At 59.6% G+C, this 22522-nt stretch overlaps 1 protein-coding gene across 8 annotated transcripts in view; it reads right to left on the bottom strand.

Annotated features, from left to right (window-relative positions):
- The window catches only part of CASZ1 (castor zinc finger 1), a 144568-nt gene that overhangs the window by 45303 nt on the left and 76743 nt on the right, over positions 1 to 22522 (bottom strand). For 5 of the 8 annotated variants that reach the window (XM_053660495.1, XM_053660497.1, XM_053660496.1 and 2 more), the window contains 2 exons: positions 20598 to 20652; positions 8978 to 9016 (listed from right to left, as the gene is read on the bottom strand). In XM_053660495.1, the coding sequence (XP_053516470.1) occupies positions 8978 to 8993 (16 nt within the window). In that variant the 5' untranslated portion in view covers positions 8994 to 9016; positions 20598 to 20652. Of the gene's footprint in view, positions 1 to 8977; positions 9017 to 9473; positions 9630 to 20597; positions 20653 to 22522 lie in introns of those variants that run through there. The other 3 variants (XM_037165700.2, XM_053660494.1, XM_037165702.2) reach the window with 1 other exon arrangement.

Raw genomic sequence — 22522 nt, 5'->3', positions numbered from 1 at the left:
GGGTTCTGGAAAGCTGGTCTCCGTCATTGAGAGGGACCCCAAGCACACCTGGAACACGTCCCACCGACTCAGCCGGCCCTGGAGGGGCCCCAAAGGGGCCAGGAGCGGGGCCCGGCCTGAGATCCGGGGGAGTCCCCCGGTCTAGAACTGTCTGTCTGACTCACTGGGACTTATCAGAGGAGCACAGCCTCCCTGCCAGGCCCCTGGTATAATCCTTTCATTAATTTACTATTGGATGGAAAATTACTCCTCACCCAGGAATTTAAGTTTTCGTCTTAGTTTAAGTTAGATCCTTAAAGCAATTACCAAGGCATCTGGTGATGACCTCACCGTGGCGGCCCGGGCCTGGCGGGGGGAGCAGGGCGGTCCTGAAGCTGCACAGACCCCCGCTCCAGGTCCCCGAGGGGAGTGCAGAACCAGGGGCCCCGAACACCTGTCCTGGGCCCTGGGAGGGAAGTGGGGGGTACACTGTAATCTCTGATATTTGCTGTTTGTGGAAAAACTCCTTTCGAGCACCACCTGCCCATGAACTTACTGGTGACAGTTGTTGAAAAGCCTCAGCAGCTGGTGCCGCGGGAGCGTTTTCTATTTTTAATTGTTTGATCAGAATATTAACTCATCTAGGCCCATTCCCAAGACACACTTCCCAGCCAAAGGGTTTCCCCCATTTCCCAGACCTTCCTCTCTCTCTCCCTCTCCCTCTCCAGTCAGAAATCGACTTTGAAATGAATAATTGGAGACATAGACCCCCCGCGAGTTTGCAAAGGATCAGAGCACTGGAGAGCAGGAGAAAGTCCGCTCAGAGGAGCCCCCGAGTGGGGCCCCCCCCAGCCACTGAGGGGCCCTGCCTCTCGGCCTTGGCCCCCGCTTTGTTTCCCTGGCTAACGGGTGACTCAGCTGCCCCTCTCCCCTCTGGTCAGCCCCACTGACCCTGACTGAACCCTTGTCAACTCTGAGGGACACTCAGGAGGCCCCTAGAGAGGGGACCCTGGGACAGAGGCGCGTGCCCCTGGGCACGGAGGGGCCGGCAAGAGGCTGGCATTCCTTTTGGCTTCCACTTCCAAGAGGAAAGGAGGGCAGCGTCCCTACGGAGACCATGGGGGAACCTGCCAGCAACGCCTGTGGCCCAGGCCACCAGGGAGAAAGTCACACAACCTAGCCCAGGAAAAGTGTCACTCAAGCGTGCCACGGACCCCGCTGCTGGGGAGAGACTGCTGGGGACAAACCCGACGCCTTAGCTCCTTCCCCCATCCTGGGGAGGCCTCCCCAGCCTGGGGCCGCCTGGCCTCCTCTGCCTCCATGTCCCCGGCCCCCTGGCGTGCTCTCCCCCTCAAGGTCACAGAGCTGTCCACACCAGGAACGTTGACTCACCAGACTGGTCTTGTTAGCAACACTCACCACAAATATGCTTTCTGATAAAGTTGGCAGAAAAAAGTTCTAGAGCTCAAAACAATGTCCAAAATCACTCCCCTCCCCCACCAAGAGCGAGTGAGGGGGGGCCCAGCACATGGGCCCCCCAGGTGGCAGGCCAGCGTCCTGGGGGAGGCTTTTGTGACTCGCTCCCACTTTTCTCCTTCCTGTTTTACTTCCCAACCCAGTTGCCAGGGGACCAAGGGCTGAGGATGGTGCTGAGCTGGTTCTAAGCTCGGGCCCCCAAAGGGCCCAGCCCAGAAGCAGGGCCCCGGGGAGCAGTCCTGCACCACGTCCGGCCGGGAGCCCTGTCGGGGCTGTGCAGGGCGGGGCCGGCGGCCTCCCCCAGGCCGTCTCACCTCGCCGAGCCCCTTCCCACCGCCCGCCCTCCCTCTGTGCACATGGGCTTTAATGTTTTTATTACCTGTTTGACTCGCTGCCTTATTGCTTCTCCCCTTAATGGGGCCGTAACCGTGGAAACGAGGAGTAAACGGCCACCAGAAAATGAGATGATTAAACAGGTCACCCTGGCAAAACAAACTCAGCCAAGGAACCTCTGGGGGTGGGGAAGGTAGGCTTCCCTTCCCCCCACCCCTGGCCAGAAGGCTTGGACCAGACCCAGGACCAGCGGCCCTATCCCTAGAATTGGGGCAGATACAGTGGGGCGCCCCCTGCTGGGCCGTGGGGCACCTGGCCAAGCCTTCCCCCAGGCTCCCCCGTCCCCCAAGGCAGCCCTCCAGGATGGCCATGGCCTTGGGCTCCTGGGCTGAGGGAACGGTGGAGGCCGAGAGAGAGGCCCTGGACTAGAAGGAGCTGAAAAATCACAGGCGAGGAGATGGGCACGGAGTTTCAGAATTCTCTCCCCGCCGGCTTCCCGGACGGCCCTGCTCTCCCACTGTGCTGGCGTTCGGGACCTAGGGCATCTCCCGTGCTCACATGGCACCTTCCCTCCCTGCCCTTCGCTCAGGGAGAAAGCCCTGGAAGGAAAGGCGGACACCGACCAACACTCAGTTCAGGAGGGGTTCCTCTGTAAATCCCGGGTCCCTGGAGCTGCAGGCCATGTCCATCCCCCTGCTCCATCCTCTCCCCCAAGGCCAGGCAGTGCCCTCTGCCAAGAGAGCCCTCTTGACATTAGGAAGGGTCCAGGTGGCCAAGAGCCAGTGGCGCTCAGAGACTGTGGGGCCAGAAGCCTTGGGAGGCGGCCTGTGGGAGCCTGGAAAGCTGACCCCACAGCCAGCTCAGGAGAAGCCAAAACACCATGCCAGGGGCCTCTGCCCCCGGCCGCGTGGGCTGGCACTGGGTCCACCTCACAGGAGGGGTCCTGGGACCGGACGCAGGGGCTTGAGAGGCTGGGCATGCGGCAGTGAAGTCTGCCTGGGAGAAGATGCAGGTGGACAAGGGAGGAGGCAGAGGGAAGTCCGGACCACCCGCTGCTCCCGCCCTCCTGCCTCCCACAGGCCACGGACTGCAGGGGCCAAGCCTGACCTCACACCCCAGACCCTCCCGGCCCTGAGCTGCGGTTATGGTTTGTAGGTGGTTCGGGGCCCCCATCTGACCACTCAACGTCTGTCTTTCTCTTCACGCCCCTTGCCCCTTCACGCCATTCCTAATCCCAGCCACACCCCTTCCTGTGCATCGTGCTGTGGAAAGCTCTCGAGGAGCTAAAACCCAGTCCCAAGAGGACCAGCCAAGGGTTCCTGCCTGCCTCCTTCTGCCCCCGTAAGAAGCCGGGGGGCATGTGGAGAAGAGGCGCTAACCGTGGGAAGGAGCCAGACCAGCTCTGTGCTGGGCACTGGGAGATGCGGGCATGGAGTTAACTCTGACGGTCGCTGCCGTGAACAATGGTAACAGAAGAACGTAGGGTCCCTGACCTTGGCCTCTGGGGGCCGGGGTCTGGAAGTCTGAGTGCCGCCCTTACATGTTGATGTCACTGGCACGGCCAGCTCCTCTGGAGAGCAGGTCCTCAGCCAGCCTCTCATCTCTCCCCAGGGCCAGCTGGGTGTGAGGCCAAAGAGGGGCAGGGAGGGAGAAAGGCAGGCAGGAGTGCCTGGTTTTAGGGAGCAGGGCAGCCTGGGCGGTAGGACCAGAAAACTGGGGCCGCACAGTGGGAAGCCAGAGCTATGCCCTCAGGACGGGGGAGGGATACAGGACTCAGGAGAGGAGAGGCCCGGTGGGAGTCTGGAAGGTGAAAACCGTCTGCCTATCTCTGTCTGTCTCTACGCTGCCCATCCTTTTATCAGGTCCAAAGGCCACTCCGTCACAGAGCTCGCCGGGTGCGCTGCCCCTGTGCTCCTCCGCCTGGCGCGACAGATGAACACACCTGCCTCCCTCCACCAGGTGGTCCTCATTTCTGTAGCTCCTGTGGAGGGTGTTCCCGGACACTGGCTGAACCGCAGACCTCACCACCTGAATGGGGCTCTGCCCTCACAGGGCATGAGATGATGTCCTGACGGATCTGGGGTGTGAGGATGCTCCGCTGCCGGTGAATGCTGGACCACTAAGCGGTGCCACCTTTCACCATCGTTCCAAGTGAAGCATCCCTTCTCCTCTGCACACTGGGGCCACTAGCCCTCCTCTTCCTCCTCCACCACCTCCTCCTCCCTAGCTCCTTCCTCCTCCTGCTGTACCCTGGACTAGCTATCCCGGAACAGCTGCTGCTTGCCTTGGGGACCCACAGGCTGTAATTACTACAGAGCAACTTCCTTCCCCCTGAAGATGAGGAGGAGGAGAAGGAGGAGGGGGAGCAGCATCAAGAGGAAGAGGAGGAGGAGAGGGAGAGGAGGAGTGGCCTCAGTCAGGGTGGTCAAGGGTTAAAACTAGTGGCAGGGAGGGCGGCGTGCCCTGGGGTGGGGGGTGGAGGGTGGAGGGTGGGGTGGGAGACACAGCCCGATCCTTCTAAGAATGGTGGGCCAGCCTGCGGAGGAGGCCGACCGAAGGGGCAGGAGCATCCCGAACCTGGCAAGGTCTAGGAAGGGGAGGAGTCAGGGCCTGGAGCCTCCCCGGGCTCCACCCAATCCCCTGCCAGGGGACTTGAGCCAGGGCAGCAGCTTTAATGAGGAGATGTTGCTGCCGTGACTCAGCCTTCCAAAGGTGCCTCCATTTATTTTATTTTTCCATCATAAAAACCCAAGCTGTTACCCAGCCGGACTCCCTGGCCATGGCGGGCGAGGGGACCCAGGGTTGACAGCAAGGCCTGCAGAGAGGTCTAACACTGGCCCCAGGGCCCTTCTGGGAGAGGAGAGGCGATGGGGTTCCCTGGCTGGTCCCTACCGGGGGAAAGCGCCTGGCAGGGTGTCTGGTAGGGATCCTTCCAGACCCACCCTCGCGGCTTCCGCCCCCCGTTGGAAGGAAATGGCTCCATTGGGTCTTTCATCTTGGGTTTGCTCTGATGTCCCACATACGACACAGGCAGCGCTGGGAAGAAGCCGCTTCACGGCCCACGACTGCCTGTCCCAAGCGCTTCCTTCGAGAGAAAAGGTCCAAACGATACCCTCCTCACCCTGTCCCCCCACAAGATGGGCCCGTTGACTCCTCCCAGTGAGATCCAGCTGGGAGTCGGGGGGCCAGAGACCCTGCATGTCACCTGATGCTCCAGTCCCTCCAAACACCACAGCCAGCCTCCGTCTGAACGGCACCAGGAAGCTCGCCACTTCCGACAGGGCCTCTTCTGTCCTTGGCTCTGCCTGCTCCTTCTTGCCAAGATGGCACTACCCCCCACAGCAGACTGGCAAAACCGGTGCCCAACCTTACCGCAGGGATCGGCCCTGGCTTAGACTGGTCGAGTGGGTGTATCTGGCCAAGCAAAGGCCTGAGGAAGGCAGACCGAGGGCGACCTGCTCTGCCCCAAGCCCGGCGCGGACTCTCTTCCTGCAGAATCAGCACAGGAACCTTCCCAATCCCCAGCACACACGGGTCCAAGGTGTAATCGGATCCAGCAAGGTTCCTAGAAGCCTCCACTCCTGGCAGGTGCCGGCCTTGAATGGGAGGCTCACAGAAGGTCCTATGAGCCTGGAGGTGGGCTGACACTCTGGGCGGCAGGGGCCTAAGCAGCACACACAGAGGCTGGCCTGCGAACGCCAACTTCCTCACCCCCTGGGATCAGACACCACCTGGAAGAAGCCTGCAGCCTTTCTTCTCCTACCTCAAGACTGTGCCCTGGAAGCACGTGGCTACTAGGAAATTCCGCTCCGAGAACCAGGCTGCCCTGCCAGCCTGGCTCAGCTCCCTGGACCCTGTCCTTCCCGGCCTCCTGCACAGCCAGGGCCTGGGCCAGGATGCCCTGGGGGGTCTGCGTGCATGCAAGGGGGACTCCGCCTGGAGTCCCGGCCCTGCTTCGTCCCACCCACTGGCCTCTGCGACATGGCTGCTGCAGACTTGGTGCCAAGTGGTCCCTGGCCATCCCTGTGAACGTGCCTGTTCGGTCCTTTGCCTGGCAGAGCCTGCCTTGAACCCTCTGATGGGCAGCTCTAACTCTGAACAGCCCTTCCCCTTTTTCTCGAGTTCCCCTTAGAGAGAGTGGAGCAACTGTAACCAGATCCCAGGAAATCAAGGGAAAGTTCCCTTTCAAAGCTTTACTGCCCCTTCACAGCCACTGTCGCCTGGCCTCCAGTTCTGCCCAGGAACTGGCCCAGTGGGGCCTACCCCTGAGGAGCTTCCCAACTGCAGGACGGACCTACCTGCGTCTGAAAGCTTCCTCCCGCCTCCCTCCCCCGGGAAATCACTCTAAAAGGGCCTAATGGAACCATGTCCTCCTCTCTTCCTCTCTCTCTTCCCTCCCTCCCTCTCTTTCTCTTTCCTTTTTTTTTTATTAGCATTTGTGGAATTTATTCCCAAACTCTCCTAATCTTCCGTACACAACCATTTGATTTGCATAACCCAACCCCCTCTCATAAAAACTGGCTGCTAGTTTAATTAAAAAATGTAAATTTGCTGTCATCTCGGGGCCTGGTGAATTAGGACGACATCGGCATTTTTTATTGCTAAAGACGTCCAGATTGATCCAGCCCTTGGCTGAACTATGGTGGGGGAAAAGGGATCCACATGGCCCCTGAGGGTCTTGAGATCCTGCTGTCCCCTCCTGAGAAGCCGTGGTTCTCCGACCACTGAATCACTTGTAGCTGTAGCGCTGCAGGGCTGAGAGCTGTCCCGGGCTGGAGGCGATGTTAAGCCCTGATCCAAGGCTTATTGGGTCCCTGGGGCTCGCAGCCTCTGGGGCCTGTGCCTCCGGCCTCCTGCTGCGCTAGACAGGCCCTGGGTGGCAGCTGCCCAGAGTCCCCCAAAAGAAGACGACCCCTCACCACACCAGCAATGAGCCCAGCCCACAAATGAGGCCCCTGGCCCTGGCTGTGTCCAGGGGTATGTCCCCGAGGGGGAGGAAAGATGACCGCAGAGTTAGCCAGAGATGGCTCGGAGGGGATCTCAGAGTTCCCACCTGCTTCCCTTTTTTAGTGAAGAGGGGAAAAAGTGCTTTTCTTCTGAAGTTCTGAGATTAAGTGAAACTTTCAAGTTCAAAGAAAAGGCTGAGATGGTATCACCAGATGACTCCTCCCAGAAACAGTCAGAACTTTGACACCCTGGACCTCCCCTCACTGGTGGCCAGAGTCCAGGCCTGGGTTGTGCTGGGAGTGCCCTGCTCCGGCTACGAGAGGGACCAGCTGACCTCAGGGGCCCTTCTAGCTTCTAGGAAAAGTTTCCAAACGCCGCCGCTTCCAAACGCTGTGCCTGTCGCACCGGGAGAACCGAGTCTCCGTACAGCCCGGGAGAGACGCTACTAGAGGTTCTGCCCCTTGCAAGCCCAGGAGGCCTACTCCCTAGTTGGGACACCCTACAGAAGGGCTCTGGAGTCTGCTGGGAGGGACTGGTTGGTGCAGGGCAGGATGGACGCCAGCTCCAGTTGGCACCCACGTTAGAAGGCGGAACACAAAGAAGGCCCCGCCTCCCAGCTGAGTAATGGCAGGGTCCCATGTGCCGGCCCACAAGCAGAGGTGTGGCCTGCCCCAGGTAGTGGGTGGCGCATTACCTGGCCCATCTGTAAGGTGTGCTTCTTGTAGAGATGGGTGGGGGCCCCATTTCCGAAGAAAGGGGGTGGGGCCTGAGAGGGAGGTGATGAGACACCTGATTAGAGGTGGGGGCGGGCTGCTCCCCTGTGGGAGTGGAGGGCAGGGAGGGGCAGGGAGGGGCAGGGTGGTAGCAGAGGCCTTAGACACCTTCACCACTTTGCCCAGCAGGGGGTGTCACACCCTTCCTAGGCACAAAGGTCCTTAGGACCTCCACTTCAGGTACACCGGGACTATATCTGGCTGGGTGGAGTCTTAACACTTCTCAAACAACCCCTTCACTCCCACCACAGCCTTCCCAAAGCCAACCACCAGGCTGCCCTCCCCGGGCCCTTGGTGCTGTCTTTCTGTCTTCTCTGCCCAATCCCCTTTGACCTCAGAAGGTCGAATGTCAGCTCATGGGTCCCCAGAGACAATGCTATGAACTTGGGCCCATTATAAACAACAACTCGAACAGCCACCGATCGCACTTGTCCCCCTATCGGTGTCACAGGAGGGTTCAGAGATCAGCCTGTTTATGGCCACCTTCTCTTAAAAACGTTTAGGAAGAAGCCAGCTGCTTTTCTCAGCTGAGGGTCTAAGGGTCCTGCTCCAAACCTGGTTTCAACGGGGTGCAGCAGCCCGAGGAGCTGCAGTGAACCTCACTCTGGGCTCAGGTCGGAACCCCAGATGGTAAGAAAACAGAAATATGGAGCAAAATTAGATTAAAGCCAGTAAAACACCCAAATCTCTGGACACACTCTGCCCCAGGCCAGCACCATGCTCTCTGGAACCCTGGCCCAGGCGCCATATTAGCCCCCCACAAAATCCAGACGACCAAATGTGGTAGTTTGTTTGGTGTACACAGTCCAAGGGTGGGGGCCAGAAAGGGGGATGGGGGAGAGTCCTGGGCCCAGCACTTTGAACTGATAACAGCCGCCTCATCCCACGGATTCTCAGGTGAAAAATACTCATTAGCCATAATAAGCAGTTTGATCATCCGACACAGCCTTGTCCCAAATAAATTAAATTCCTTTACCTTGAGACAGTCGCCCCGAAACCAGACTAACCACCTTTCCCAACAGGACGCTGCTTTCAAAAACTAAACCACCCCCCACTAAAAAAATAAAAACACACACCCCACAGCCAGACACACAGAGATCTTTGCAGGGATTAAAAAACACAGAAAACACACGGAGCCATTCAAAAAACATGGAGAACAAAAACCCCCACAAAAACCCCCTAAATCCTCTCTCTGGGTGCCCCCCAGCTCGGTCTGCCCTCCGTTCTTTCATAATGACAAGCATTAAATTAGTCATAGTCACCAAGCAAGTAACAAATAATAACAATAATATCATCCGGAGCCTCGCAATCCAGAAACCAGGGCGAGAAGCGCGGCGGCATCGGACCCTCTTCTGGCCAGCCCCCGCCCCCCGCCCAGCTGCTACCTCATTGGGCTAAAAATAATAACTTCCGTAAAAGAACCGAAAGAAAAGTGAAAGAGCCACCCCCCGGTTCCCACCGGCCGGTACCTGTACCAAGATCCATTCTCCTCTCCTTGGTCCCAAACTCTTCGAAGATCGCCGCAAAAATAAGAGGGAAGGAAAAAAAATCTGTTTAGTCTCTCGCAGTGTTCCCCGCTCCACACCCCCTCCGCCCCCTCCGCTCGCCGCGCCCCCCATCGAGGGGCCGACAAGTCCCCGGGACTGGGGGAGAAATGCGAAGGGGGCCTGGGGAGGGAGAGCGAAACTTTCCCTCCCTCTCCTCTCGCTCTCACGCTCTCGCATTGCACACGCAGAGCAGCTCTGCTCTGCTCTCGAGTTTATTAAACTAAAAGAGAAACTATTTATAGACGTGGCCCGGGTCTGGGGGCCCGGCCGGCCCCCGAGGCCGAGGGGCGCCCCCGCCCGCCTGTCCAACAGGGCTCCCGCCGCCCCCGCCTCGCCCCACCCGCGCCCCCCACCCCGCGCGGGGGTCGGAGCCCCGCGGCGCGCCCCCGGCCCTCCCCCGCCCCACTCGGGTACTCACCATAGTCGGAGAGTCGAAAGCCGAATTCACTTAAATAATCAACTTTCATAATACTTAATTAATGCCTAATTGCAACTGATTACTCCCCGAATAACAAGTTGTTTTAAAACCCTGATGTCATTGCTCCTGACGGTAACACTCAGGGTAACAGTTTGGCAGGAGGGAGCGGGTGGGCGGGAGCGGCCGGGGGCGCTGCCAGGCGCCGAGGTGATTGGCAGGGAGGACCGGGCGCCGCCTCCTCTGGGCCCGGCCCGCGCCGCCCCGGCAGGTGAAAGAGCAGAGCTCGGCCCGCCCGCGCGCGCACCCGCCCGCCGGAGGCCGGAGTGAATGGGCTCGCGCTCGCCCGCGCCGCGCCCGCTTCCTCACGCGCACCCGCGCCCAGCGCTCGCTCCCTCCCTCACACGCGCCGACTCCCTCGCGTGCGCGCGAGGCCTCAGCGCACCGGCTCGGGCGGCCGGCCTTATGGCCTTATTGGCTCAGTTGATTCCCTAAACCTCAGACTTCGCGGGGAGGGAGGCGGGACTCGGCAGGAGCGGGGCGGGCGCTCGTTGGCGGAGGCTCGTGCACCCGCACCAACTCTGGCCGGACGCGGGCCGGCGGGCGGGCACGCGCTCGCACGCCCCCCTCTGCGCTCCTGCCCTCACAGGCGCGACCTGACGGCGGCAGCGGCAGCGGCGGCGTGCGGACTCACTCGCAGGCGCTGGTCGGCCCGGAGCTCGCGGCGTGCGCGGCCGCGCAAACTTTTCCGCGCGGGCGTGCGCAGGTGTGAGCGCCGTGGGGTCGCGCCGCGGAGCCGCGCGCTCTCGCGCTCCTCTTTGCGCACTCCCACGACTCCGGGTGCCAGGGTGACAGGGGTTTTGTTTACCCCTGGTACTCGAACAGCATGTTGTTGGTGGAGTTGCTTTTTTAGTTCGAAGAAGAGAAGACTCCGGGGCGGCAGGGCTGGGTGTGTTCGGAAACACGCGCGTCCGCCTCGCACAGCTCGCAAGCTCTAGGAGCGCGGGGAAACCCGGGTTTCTGCCGCTTCGGTTTCCTGGCTGCCTCTCAACCCGGGCCAACCCCGGGCCGCCGCACGGCCCTGCTCTTCGGCCATCTCCCCCTGCCCCGCAGTGGAGTATCCAGCTCCGCAGCTAGGAATGGGGGGGGGGGGGGGGGGGGGGAGGTGGGCAGCACCTCCTTCTTCTCTCACCCTGCCAGGACAGAAACTTTTATCTCTTCTCGGAACTCGATCACTTGGGCTTCCTTCCCACCCTCTTGCCTCTGGCGCTGTGCCCCTTGAAAGGCCCTGGCAGACAGGGCACAGGCACCCTTCCCCCCCACCCCAACCAGGAGCCAGTGTCCTGCCACCTGCCCCTCCGTCTACCCGGTGCCCCTTCTCCTTTCCTCTCAGAGAAGTCACTTTGGTGGGCCACCCTTCTATGGCCACCAAACATCCCTGCTGTGGCCCAGATGAGTTGAGATTCCTTAAATTTTAGCGTCCCAAGTTCCTCATTGGGCCTGGCGGGGTCTTCAAGAAGGAGGCAGCCAGGCAAGCAGGAATGTGGGCAGTTGTGCGAGTGAAGTACCAGGATCTCGCTTTCACTATCTCTCTCTGCCCCTTCTGGATCTAGCCTGCTGCCTTCCTTCCCTCTCCTGTTTCAGGGGATGCCGCACTGCCTTCAATAGGAGGAGGTCTTTCTCTGGTCTTTGGGCCGCATTCAGCAAAATGGCACTGGCCTATTTTTGCAATATTTCTATTTTGCAAAAAGAGGGGCCCAAGGAGGCCTTGGGCCAAAGAAGTCAGGGAGTTAACAATCTACTCTTTCTCCCACTTTCCTGTTCTTTCTTCTTGGATTGCTCTTTAGTTTCAAATGGCCTCACAGGAGGTTGGCATCCCTCACCTACTTCACTGCTTTCCCCGATGCCTTCTTGGCGTTCTTGGTGGTCACAGCCCTCTGCCCTTTAGGCTTGCCCCATCCCGATGTGGGAAGAGTAGGTGGAGACCCAGAAGCTTACTGAGTGTCTCCTGGTCCTAAAACTATGAATAAGGGAGCAAGGCTCCCTAACCAAACCAGGCCACGTGCTACCCAGAGGTTGGTACAACTGCGGGCACAGGGCAGCCAGGCAGATGGGTTATGAGCTCCTGTTCCCCATGCAGGATCTCAGACTGGGCATCTCTGCATCCAGGGCTGCTCTGGGGTACACTCGTCCTACCACCCATGACTCCCCGAAGCAAGGTCTGGGGCTTTGGGTTGTAACAATCCCAAACCCGCCTCCCGAGTGTCTGTTGCCCAGTCAGGGCATCTGGAATGCAGAAGGAAGCCTGACGACACAGGGGCAGAAGGGCAATTTTCCGGTGCATCTGAAGGTGTCTGCACGGACAGGGAGCTCCCTGCACATGTGACCCGCCAGTCCTTGTGGGCAGCTGCTGCTGGTGGTCAGGGCATGGAAGGACATGCCTTCCAGTTACTGAGGCAAGGCCAATGAGATGGGCTGCATGATAACTTTGAGGCCTCTGGTGGCTGAAGACTGGAGAGGAATGGCTGAAGGGACAGAACTAAGTGAGCTGGAAGGAAGGCAGAGCCAGACAGAGGGAGCTGCCAAGCGCAGCTAGCATTGGTGGAGGGAGGTGGGCCCCCCTGGGCCTCTGCTCTGCTGAGATGATGGCCACCATCAGCCGCTATAGGATTAAGAGCTTCTCTGCCCAAGAGTGAGGGGCCTCCATGGAGGACACGCCCCAGGGGCACAGAAGGTGAGGCCCTCTTGGTGTGTTTTGATTTGAGAGGGTCTGAGAAAAAGGCTGAGGCACTGGGGGCCTGGATGTGGGTCAGAGACCATATAATGGAGGGATCCCACATTTTTCTGTCTCTCTTCGGGTGTGTGCTGGTAGGAAGGGGAGAGGCCCAGAACTCTGGCATCTGTGACCCATTTCTGACTTGAGAATCCTAATGTGGTGACACCTCCTTAGACCCTGAGGCCAAGGCCACAGTGAGGACATCTGTGCCTGGGACTTGGGGGACAGAAAGCCCAATGCCGCAATTCCTCCTGGTCTTGGGGCCCTGGGCCTGGAGCAACCAGCTCCTTACAGGCCTCACCTCCAAGAGAAACAGCGGAGACCTGCACAGCAATCCCACCCCCGGGCCCCCCACACGAGTCCGGGGGAAACCGGCTGCTCTCCCCAGGCGAGCTTCAGTCGCTGGCTCCCAGTCCCCTGCACCCCCAGTTTGCCCACTCATTTTCTCTCCCTCCCGAGCCTGGGGCCTTCTCACTCACCAGTATGTTTACACACCAGGTATCTCATGCTTTATCTGCTCTCATTTTGAATTTGTAACTTTCACATAAACTTGAACAAAGCTCCTTTTGTTCCTGCACCCCACCCCAGGATCCCAATAAACTGGTTCCCTCCGAGGCGACTGGGCCAGGGCACAGAAGCCTTGGCCAAAGGACTGTGTGCGCATGTGAACAAGCGTGTTCGCACCTGCGAGGGAGTCCATGTGTTTGCGTGTGAGCGCACTCCCCAGGCTGGCGGAGGGAGGGAGGGTGTCAGGGAGAGCAAAGAGCGAGCGAGGGAGCGAGCAGACTGTGGACGGGAAGGTGGTGGGGCCATAGGGCGGCGCCCAGACACCATGGCCCAGGGACAGGACAGTCTGCAGGGGCTCAGGAGGTGGCGGCCACAGAAGGGTGGGTGTCCGGGCGGTGGGTACGCAGGCGCAGAGGAAACAAAGGGCGGAGAGGAGTTGGCGAAGTGGGTGGCGGGGCGAGGGGCTGAGGCCGGGCTGGAGCCCGGTGCAAGGCAGATACAGGGACTGCATTATGGCCGTGCAGGGGCTGGCAGGGCCGCACGCTCGGCCCCATAATCCTGTTAGCCAGCAATCTCCATTCCGAAAGAGCTTCATTTCTTTGTGAATATTTGTAAACTAGATATCTAATGGAAAATTATAGGAAAATTATAGTGAAATTCATGACGGAGAAATCCGATTATCCCTAATTCAATTATGCCGTCTTAGCCCACACAGCACATTCCCCATTTTTTTCCCATAAATACCGATGCCAGGGGTCCCGGTAATCAAATAAAATTGAAAATCATCTTCCCATTAAATTCAATTAGCCGCAATTTCTAAAGCCTATCAGAGATTTTAATTACTAAATTATAAAATTCTCCAATGCTAAATTGAAACCAAAAAAATTGCACATCCTTATATTTCATAGGAAAAAAAAAGAGGGCCAGCAAAATCCTTGAAAAATGTCCTCCTCTCTGTGCCCGGCTCCAAAGCAGGTTCCCCACCTGCAGGGACCTCACATGGCTGCCTGCTTGCCCAACTGGGGACAGAGCCAGTGGGACAGAGGATCGGGCCGTTCAGGGGAGGGGCCGGAGCCTATTAATTTAGCAGGGGGGCAAACCACACCAAACCCTTTCTGGGTGGGGCTGGGCTGGCCCCTGGAGAGAACCTGCCTTCCTTCCTGGCTGTCCTGACTCCTGAGAAGCTCTCACCTCTGTCCCCGACCAAGAAGTCTATAACTGCTACCTTCTTGGCCCTGGCACAGGGCTCAGGCTCAGGTCACAGCTTGGCCTCGGGGTTCCGCAGGATTCTAGGGCAGCAGACCAGAGGCTGCTAGCTTCCTACCCAAGTGCCAGCTCTCTAACCATCCTGCCGGGCCCCCAGGTGGCCTGGGCTGGGTCAGAGGTGGGAGGGAACGGAGCCTGGGGTCAAGGGTGGACAGATATCATGAGGTGGTTCCACCCCATCAAGTCTCCTCCAGAGCATTCCCGAGGGCATGGGTCCTGGCAGAGCACCCAGCTCCCGGGAGAAGGGCTCAAGGTCAATACGGTCCCAAACTGGCCTCTCCCTGCCCTTCCAGCTCACTCTCTCTGGGAAGCCGGTGGCCCTGAACTGGCCAGAAGATGTGCCCCTGCCCCACAGGAGAGCCCCTCCTCTCTCACCCCTCCCCCACCCAGACCACTTACCCTGCTCTAAAGGCTGCTCTACAAGTCAGAAGAGCCTGGGGCGGTGACATCGGTGGTGGCATAAAGTGACCCCCAGGTCTGAAACCCAAGCTGGGTGGCTGGGTGGGCAGCTGACCGGCCCGGCAGTCTCGGGGCAGCCAGCAGTGAGTAGAGCTGCGGCAGCCCGGCACCCAGAGAGCAGGTTTAATTTGCCAGGCAGTCAGGAGCGCCAGCAGGGGAGGCACCACAAACAAAACAAAAACAAAAAAGTTAATTATCTTTGGCTTTTTCTTAATAAATATCCAAACTGGCCCGGCCGGATCCTCCGCTTTGGAGGGAGAGAGAAGAAGGAAAAACACTCCACACCAGATCCAACAGACGCTCTTCTCTGCCTTTCCCTTTGTCTCTCGCCCTTGTATTGCTCTCTTATCGGAGGCAGGAAGTTTCACATTAATTCCCAAATTTTGCAAGGGCAAGAGTATAGTCAGAAGCCTCTTTTCTTTTCTTTCTTCCTTTTTTTTTTCTTAAAGTTTTGGGGTGGGAACAGGAGAGTGTGAGGGAGAAAGAGGCGGGGGCGGGGGAGGAAAGGGCGAGAAGGAGCAAGGCAGAGGGAAGGAGAGAGTGGGAGACGAAGGGAAGACAGAGAGACGGTGACGCAGGGGCCTGAACTAGCCTGTCGCCCCTGTAGGCACAGCGCAGCCTGTGGCCCCAGCCTGGGCAGGGACCTGTTCTGGAATGTCGTGTTGGCATTTTGTTTCAGTTACAATTATCGGCTATCAGCAGATACGGGGATTTCTCATTTTAAAATTCCGAAACCACCCAGGTCTCGCCAGCTCCTTTAGCTCCCCTGTTGCTACAGGTTCCTGTGGCCACCTTTCCTTCCAGAAGCTCTACTGCAGAAGAGGAGGCTCAAGAGGAGGGGAGCCTGGCCATCCTTCTGAGGACTGTGAGAGTTTTTTGTGTGGAATCGCAAGTGCACCTGGGGAGAGAGATACATGTTGCCACCTGGGCCTGCGTGTTTGGATGGTGCTCATACACGCCTGAGCCCATGCTGTCGGAAACATGTGTCATGGCTTGTGCCTTGGGTAGGGGAGGGAGCAGCCAAGACATCGGCAGTCCCTTGCAGAGCTGTGGCCCTGAAGACCCACTACCTTGGTTCAAGTCCCAGCTCCATTGCTCACTGGCTGTGCAACCTTAATCAAGTCACTGACCCTCTCTGAGCCTCAGTGTTGGAGGGAATGGTGATCAGTGCCTGCCCAAGACCGGGGTCTAGAGGAACCGGGAGTGACTGCTAATGAGCCCAGGGTTTCTCTGCAAGCGAAGAGACTGTTCTAAAATTGGACAGTGGTGACGGTTGCACGACCTTGTGAATTGTACGCTTGCATGTAAATTGTATCTCAACAAAGTGAGGACAAAAGGGGGAACGGCAGCAGCACGGATGGCACAGAGTTGCGTGAGGGCACAGTACAGAGCGGGGCACAGAGTGTGAGTGCTCCACGAGGGGTCGTGACGAAGGTGGATGGAGACGGACGGTCTGGCCGAGGGCCTGGGCTGGTGTCCATGCTGGCACATTGCCGCGGGCTTACAAATGCCTCCCTGGGTTCCTGGTGCCCAGCCCGTAGGTTGCCAAGCAGCTGAGCTGCCCCCACACTTGTTCGGGGGCCCCGGGCAGCCGCTCCCTGGCGGCGATGGGAGAGTGCGTGGCCCTCCTGCCGCCTCCCTGCCCGGGTCCCTGGGGAGGAGGCTGCCCGGCGTGGCGGGCGGATGGCCGCTCACTCCCTCCATCTCACGGAGTGCTCATATTTTCCGTGTGCAGCAGACCGTGAATTCACCTTCATACTAGTTACAGGGTTATTTAGCTTCTCCTGACGCTGACAATCACCAAACTTTAATTCGCCGCCTGTCTTCTCCCTGCTGCGCCCTCTGCCCACCCCCAAAATCCCGGGGAGAGGATAGGAAGGGCCTCGTCAGGCCTCCTCTCGCCAAAGCTTGCCCTTTGGACTGATGGACTGATGGCAGGGTGGGAGGGTTGGTCAGAAGGAGCAGATGATGGGCAGGGGCGTGGGGGTGTAGAGACCAGTGTGGGAGAGAGGAAGTGCTGGGGCTAGGGGACCTTCCGTCCTGCTCCTCCGGCCTGACACTAATGTATTCAACCCAGCATCTATCCTGTTGTGAATGAAGACTCAGCAGGCCGGGCTGCACGTCTCAGGGCCAGCAACCCAGCCAGGACCTACGGGCCAGGACCCACCGAACTCCCAGGACCACGCAGCTGGCCTGGGCTGGCTCCTTCGCCTTCTGCTAGACGGGCGGGTGCCCATCAGGGAACCGAGCGGAGGGGGCTCCTTCCTACCAAGGCGAGAAGCCAGCTCTCATTCTTCCCTGCCTCCCCCCTGCCAGTCTCCTGTCAGGCCGAGCATCCCGCCCTGCAAAGAATTCTCTCCAGCCGATGGCTCTGCGGCTGATGTCACGCCTCTCTTCACTTGATGAAGGCAGGTGGGTGTGAACAAATTGCTCCCAAGTCAGATGGGAAACAGAGACCCGGAGACACCCCACTGCACACCCCAGTCACAATCCCAGGACCAGTGTGGGGCACGGCGCCCCAGCAGGGCCTCCGAGTGCCTCCCTCTTGTCCCCTGGAGAGGCAGCGGCAGCCTGTGCCCTTGGGCAGCCCCCACGGAGTGTCTCTCTCCTCCCTGTGCTCTCACACCCTTTCCAGGAGCGGGTCCGGCTTCCAGAATGGAAGGCACAGAGGCCTCCCATTGGCTCAGGGGCCGGGCGAGCCCAGGGAGCTCAGACACCTCTCCTCCACCCCCCTCCGCCTCTCGTTCCCCCCCAGAGCCTCCCAGGCACGAGAGGGAGAGAGGGTTTGCTCTGAGGGCCATTCGGTGAAACCCTAGGGGCTCTTATTCCCCAAATCCAAGTTGGGCCCATCAGCCACTCATTAGGCAGAAGCAGAGTGCTGAGCTCAGAGGACTCTCGAAGACCAGAGGCCTGGCGAGGACCTGGGCGGGGGAGTTTGAAGAAGCAGGGTGCGGGGAGGAGGAGGAGGAGGAGGAGGTGGGAAGCCGGGAGGGGAGAGTCAGGGAAATCCAGGATGGGTCGAGCTGTATCTGCCTCCTTCCAGCCCTAGCCCCTGTCCCTGCCAGTGGGGGGAAGTAGCCACAATGGCCCGGGCAAAAGAGATGTCAACAGACTGGTGGCAGAGATGGGAGAAGGGGCTTGTTGACTGCAAACTGTCCATTATGGCTCAGATTATAAGCATATTGCGCAGGGCTCTCTGCACGATGCCGAGGAAATCCAATACGCTGAAAGGTTAATGCAATCAATTAGGGTGACAAGGAAGTAAAGTAAAGCCTTCGGAGTAGATGAAAAGGAGAGAGAGAGAGAGAGCCAGTGTGGAGTTGGGGTGTAGCAGTGTGGGTGGTGGGGAAGAGAGGAAGGGGAGAAACTGGTGGGGCGCAGAGAGAAACCTGCGGGGCGTGGGAAGGAGAGGTGTCCACGAGGCCTGGAGCCCATGCAAAGAGGGCAGGGAGGGTGCCAGCGGCAGCCGCAGCAGGAGCGGGCGGCCGGTGGCCGGTGCCAGGACACCGCTCCGGTCGCAGACCTCTGACTGCTGTACAGCTTCATTTCCTCCCCCGCCCCTCGCCAGCCCTTCCTCTGGGGCTTGGAGCCCGGCTCCCACATTAGCTCACAGCGCAGTAATGGGTCAGAGTGGCCATGGTCCCTGCCCCTGCGCAGGCACAGCAAACGCCCACCACGAGGCATCCAGCCTCCCTGTTGGCGGCAGCGCCCCAGTGCAACCTGCACAGCTTCCCCCCACACACACCCCGGGCACCCTAGCCCCCTACTTGCAACAAGCCTGTGACGTGGGGCGCGTCGTGGTCAGGACAGTCTCATACATGGAGAAACTGGTTACGAAGCGTCCCAGGCCCCAGCAGCGGATGTGGAGAACCCAGGACCGACCTGAGATCTCCAACAGCTCCTAGCCCGCTACCCAGGAGGAGGTGCGAGCCTCACCTTCTTTGAGAACTCAGACTCAGAGGTTTTGGGACGGGGGTGGGGAACTCCGTGGAACCTGCCCAGGGGGAAGAGGAGAGGCTGGAGAGAAGGGGGGAACAGGGGCACCAGTTAGGCCCCAGGCTAGACACCTGAGACTACATTAACTCGCTCACTTGTCCTAAGAATCCTGCAAAGTATGTATACTGTTCACTTTACAGAAGAGGAAATGGTGGGTCTAAGAATTTGCTAAAGACGGATGGGGATGCCGGGAGCAAGAGGCCTGAGGAAGCAGGGGCTCTCGCAGGGACTTCTAGGGACGTGGGACTGAGCAGAGGCTGAGGCCCCACAGGGAGGAGGGAGAGAAAGCAGTCCCCGCAGACAAGGATGCAAGCAGCCCAGGACAGGGCTCTGCGCCTGATGCCTGGACCCCTCAGAGCAATTAGCACGGGGTGGAATGAGGAAGCTGTCCTCTCAAAAACAGTTACAATGTTAAATTTCATGTTTTGTATATTACCACTTAAAAAAGAGAGGGAGAAAGCAGAAGGCAGGAGCCAGCAAATTTTTTTCTGTCAAGACCCAGATGGCAAATATTTTAGGCTTTGCAGGCAAACATCCTCTGCTGTAGCTACCCAGACTCCGCCACTGTAGGGTGAAAGCAGCCATAGCCAACACGAAAATGGGTGGGCGTGGCTGTGTTCCAATAAAACTTTATTTACAACGCAGGCAGTGGGCCACATTTGGCCCCCTGGCTGTACTTTGCCAAGTCTTGCTGCAGAGAATGGAAGTGTCTAGGGCTGACTTTCAGGACCAGGGACGCCAGGCTCCGTCCCAGTGTCTGGGGGACGGAAGTATTCAGCCTGGACCTTGCCAAGAAGCAGAGGACGGGGATGGGCAGAGGATGGAGAAAAAGAAGGGAAGGAGCACAGGGCTGGCATGGGAAGCAGATGTCCAGCACCCGTCTGTCCCGATCCCACCATCCTAAGACGCCCTTCACTGTTCGGAGGAGGTGAAAGGGTGGAGCCTTTGTAGCTCCCAACAGTCTCCACGCCCAGAGAGGGATGTGAGGTCGTGGCAAAGTGAGACAGGAGGCCCGGAGTGGGGCAGCCGGCTGGGCTGGCCGGCAGGGACACCAGGGGAGAGGGAGGCGCGGGGAGAGGCCCGGGGAGCAGAGCTGTAACCAGGGTGGTGCTGGTGGCAAAGGGAGGAATCCACGGGCCCCAGCGAGAGCGCAGGGCGCGGGCCGGGCCTGCCCTACACCGGCCGCCTCTGATCACGTTTTTCAGGGCCACTGCCCGCCGGCACAGACAATGCTGGGGGAGCCTTTGAAGTCCGAAAGAGATGCCGCGGTGGGAGCCTCTCAAATCTCCTCCCTCCGCCCCGTCCTGCGGCAGGAGGGGGCCATCGGGACAAAACCCGGAGCCGGTCGCAGCCGGCCCAAAACGCGTGAGACAAAGGGAAAACAAACAGGTTTGGAGCCAGGCGCACGGTGCCCTGTCTGTCCCCCGCCCCGCGGAGCAGGGATGATGGATGGCCGCAGCCAGTCAGCTCGCCCGCCGGGCAGGCCCCGCTATTTACATAACACTGGCGTTCCACCGGTCACCTCTGACACGGAGCTGCCTGGGGCCTAGGCCCGGTGGCCCCCAGGTTCCTGGAGCCACTCAGGGTCTGACAGCGCCTGTGAAGGCCATGCCTGGGGAGCCCTAGGCCTGGGGAAGGGCAAGACAGCAGCCTGCTCTGGGCTCTGGGCCTGAGGCCTCCTCCCTGCCAGCCTCACGTGGAGGGAGGGGGAGGCCACTGGGGGACCAGCAGCTTCTTCCCAAGTCATCGAGGTTCCCGGCGAGCTACAGCAGGCAGCCCCCACAGCAGGCACACGGGGCTGTCAAGGGCTGTGCGTCCTGCCACCGAGTGGGCGGGCAGCCCTGGCACCACAAGTGCCCCTCTGCCCTGAGCCACCTCGAACACGTTCTGTGCCCAAAGACTGCAGTCCAGGTGTCCCCAGGCCGTTTCCAGCTTAAGAGCCAATCTGAGACATTCCTGCTGAGGCCTCTTTCCCACTGGGTTCAGATGGGCAAGGTGGTCCCCATTCTCGCTTTCCTATCCTTCCTGGATGCTCAGCGGGACCAGGGGGCACCTGCAGTAAGTAGGCCAGGGTTCGGCAGTGGGGGAGGGGACACTGGGTCAGGCAGGGGCTCGGGCCTTACCTTGCAGCAGGTCCTAGAGGTTCCTCTTTTGCAGTGGGGGGGGCGTCACTTCATCCTGAAGAGAGAGAGGGGCCCCGTTAGTTTTTCGGACCAGGACGCCCACCACCCTGCGGGGTCCCTGGGGGCTCCCTGCCACCGCTGGGCCCAGAGGCTGATGCTCCAGGGCCAGACAAGGGGGTCAAAAATTTAGACGCACTGAAAGGACACTGATTCTTAACATTTAAGTCTATGCCGACCAAAATGTGAAAACATTCAGAAAGTAGCAGGGGCTGATCACACGGAGACACCGCCCTCAGGGCGCCCCAACCAGAGATCAGAGGCAACAGGTGGGACTGTGCGGGGGGGGGGGGGTTCCCCATGAGCTGCAAGCCAAGCATCAGGGCCGGGCTCCTTCAGCCTCTTCCCCAGCCCCTGGAAATAAAACCCCAGATACCAAACTGTTCACTATATAGCAAGTGGGTGACTGAGGGTCAGGGGCAGACCAGGGCCACGGCGCTGAGGGGCCTCAACTCCCAGGAACAGGCTGCTGAGGGTGCCTTCCACCCCAGGGCCCTGCCCGTAAGTCACTCAACGCTGGGTGGGGCCCACGTAAGGAGAGCGTGAACGGTGGAGGTCTTTGATCACCTCACTGGCCGGCCATCCTGCTCAGAGCGAGTTTGGGGAGCCAAGGTCAAATGGACAGACTCCCTTGGATGAAAAACCCAAGGAGCCCTCTGCCTGTTGACCTGGGCCCCCCCAGCCCTCGCCCGAGCCAGGCCCCGCCTCTCCCAGCCCCACCCCCACCCCCGGGCCTCCGCACTCTACCCACAGTGGGAAAAGGGTTTCTCTTTATTGTGTGTTTTCTTCCCTACTCCTCGTCTGTGGCTTATCAACAATGCAAGAGGAATAACACCAGTTTCCTTAGGCTGTGTAATCCCCAAATCAGATTGAGGGATTGCGAGAGGTGAGGTGACCTTGTACGGGGCTCCCAGAATGCCACCCAATCCTGCCGCCCACCCGCCCTTCTTAGGACGTATTTAGACAGACGGTATTAATTGTGCTTGACACCTCTTCCTCAGGGGGGGCTGGGTCCTCCGCCAGCCTTTGCTGCCTTTGCCCGGCTGCCTCAGCAGGGGTGCCCACCCGGGCAGAGCCCACCTTGCTGGACACGGGGCTCTGGTGGGCACTGAGTAGTTGGGGAGGGCTGCCCCGTGGGCCTCTGGCACCCGCCCATCTGGTCCAGGCGGTGAGAAGCGGGGAGTTGGCAGAGAGCTGGGCGGACTGAGACAGGGGGCAGCAGAGAGGAAGGGGAGCCATGCAGAAGCGGGGGCAGAGGTTGGAGGAGTGGGAAAGGGAAGAGGTGGGAGAGGAGAGCGGAGGACGTGGAGGCCAAGCAGGGCTGGGCCTTGGGGCAAGGGATGGAGACCCTGGGGCTCGGCCGAGAGGCACTGGGCAGGCTGCACTGTCCCAGCTCACGTCCCAGCTCATGTCCCAGCCGGTCCGCTGGCCCAGGGACCCGCCCGGGCCCTGTCCATCCCACACCGGCCCGCCTGAGCTCTCTCCAGGCACCCTGGCCAGCCTCCCCTGGACCCCCAAAGCCCCCAACTCCACAACCCCAGTATCTCCCTTCCACCACCTTTTTCCTCCCCTTCCATCCTCCCCGGCAACTGTGCATTTATTAATTCATGAGGCACTAATTAGTTCTTTGTTTAATTTTGTGTTAAACAGACTGACCGGAATGATAACGACTCGCTGTGCAGTGTTGCCGTCCCCAACCAGCCCTGTTTTCTGACAACAAGGGAGCGCGGAGACCGGAGCGCTGAACCCAAATCCCTCAGCAGTTGCACTTCATTAAGTCAAAATGTGACAAGGAGCTTAGAGAGCAACTTGCAGATCTGATCACACAGAACGACCGGGGAGGAAACTTTCCTGGAGTTGGTCGGGGT

This window comes from Artibeus jamaicensis, unplaced genomic scaffold, assembly GCF_021234435.1.
Source record: "Artibeus jamaicensis isolate MK-2021 breed Jamaican fruit bat unplaced genomic scaffold, CSHL_Jam_final scaffold_847, whole genome shotgun sequence".
NCBI lineage: Eukaryota > Metazoa > Chordata > Mammalia > Chiroptera > Phyllostomidae > Artibeus > Artibeus jamaicensis.
Note: the sequence above shows the minus strand (reverse complement) of the source record. Positions and strands in the feature narration are given on the sequence as shown.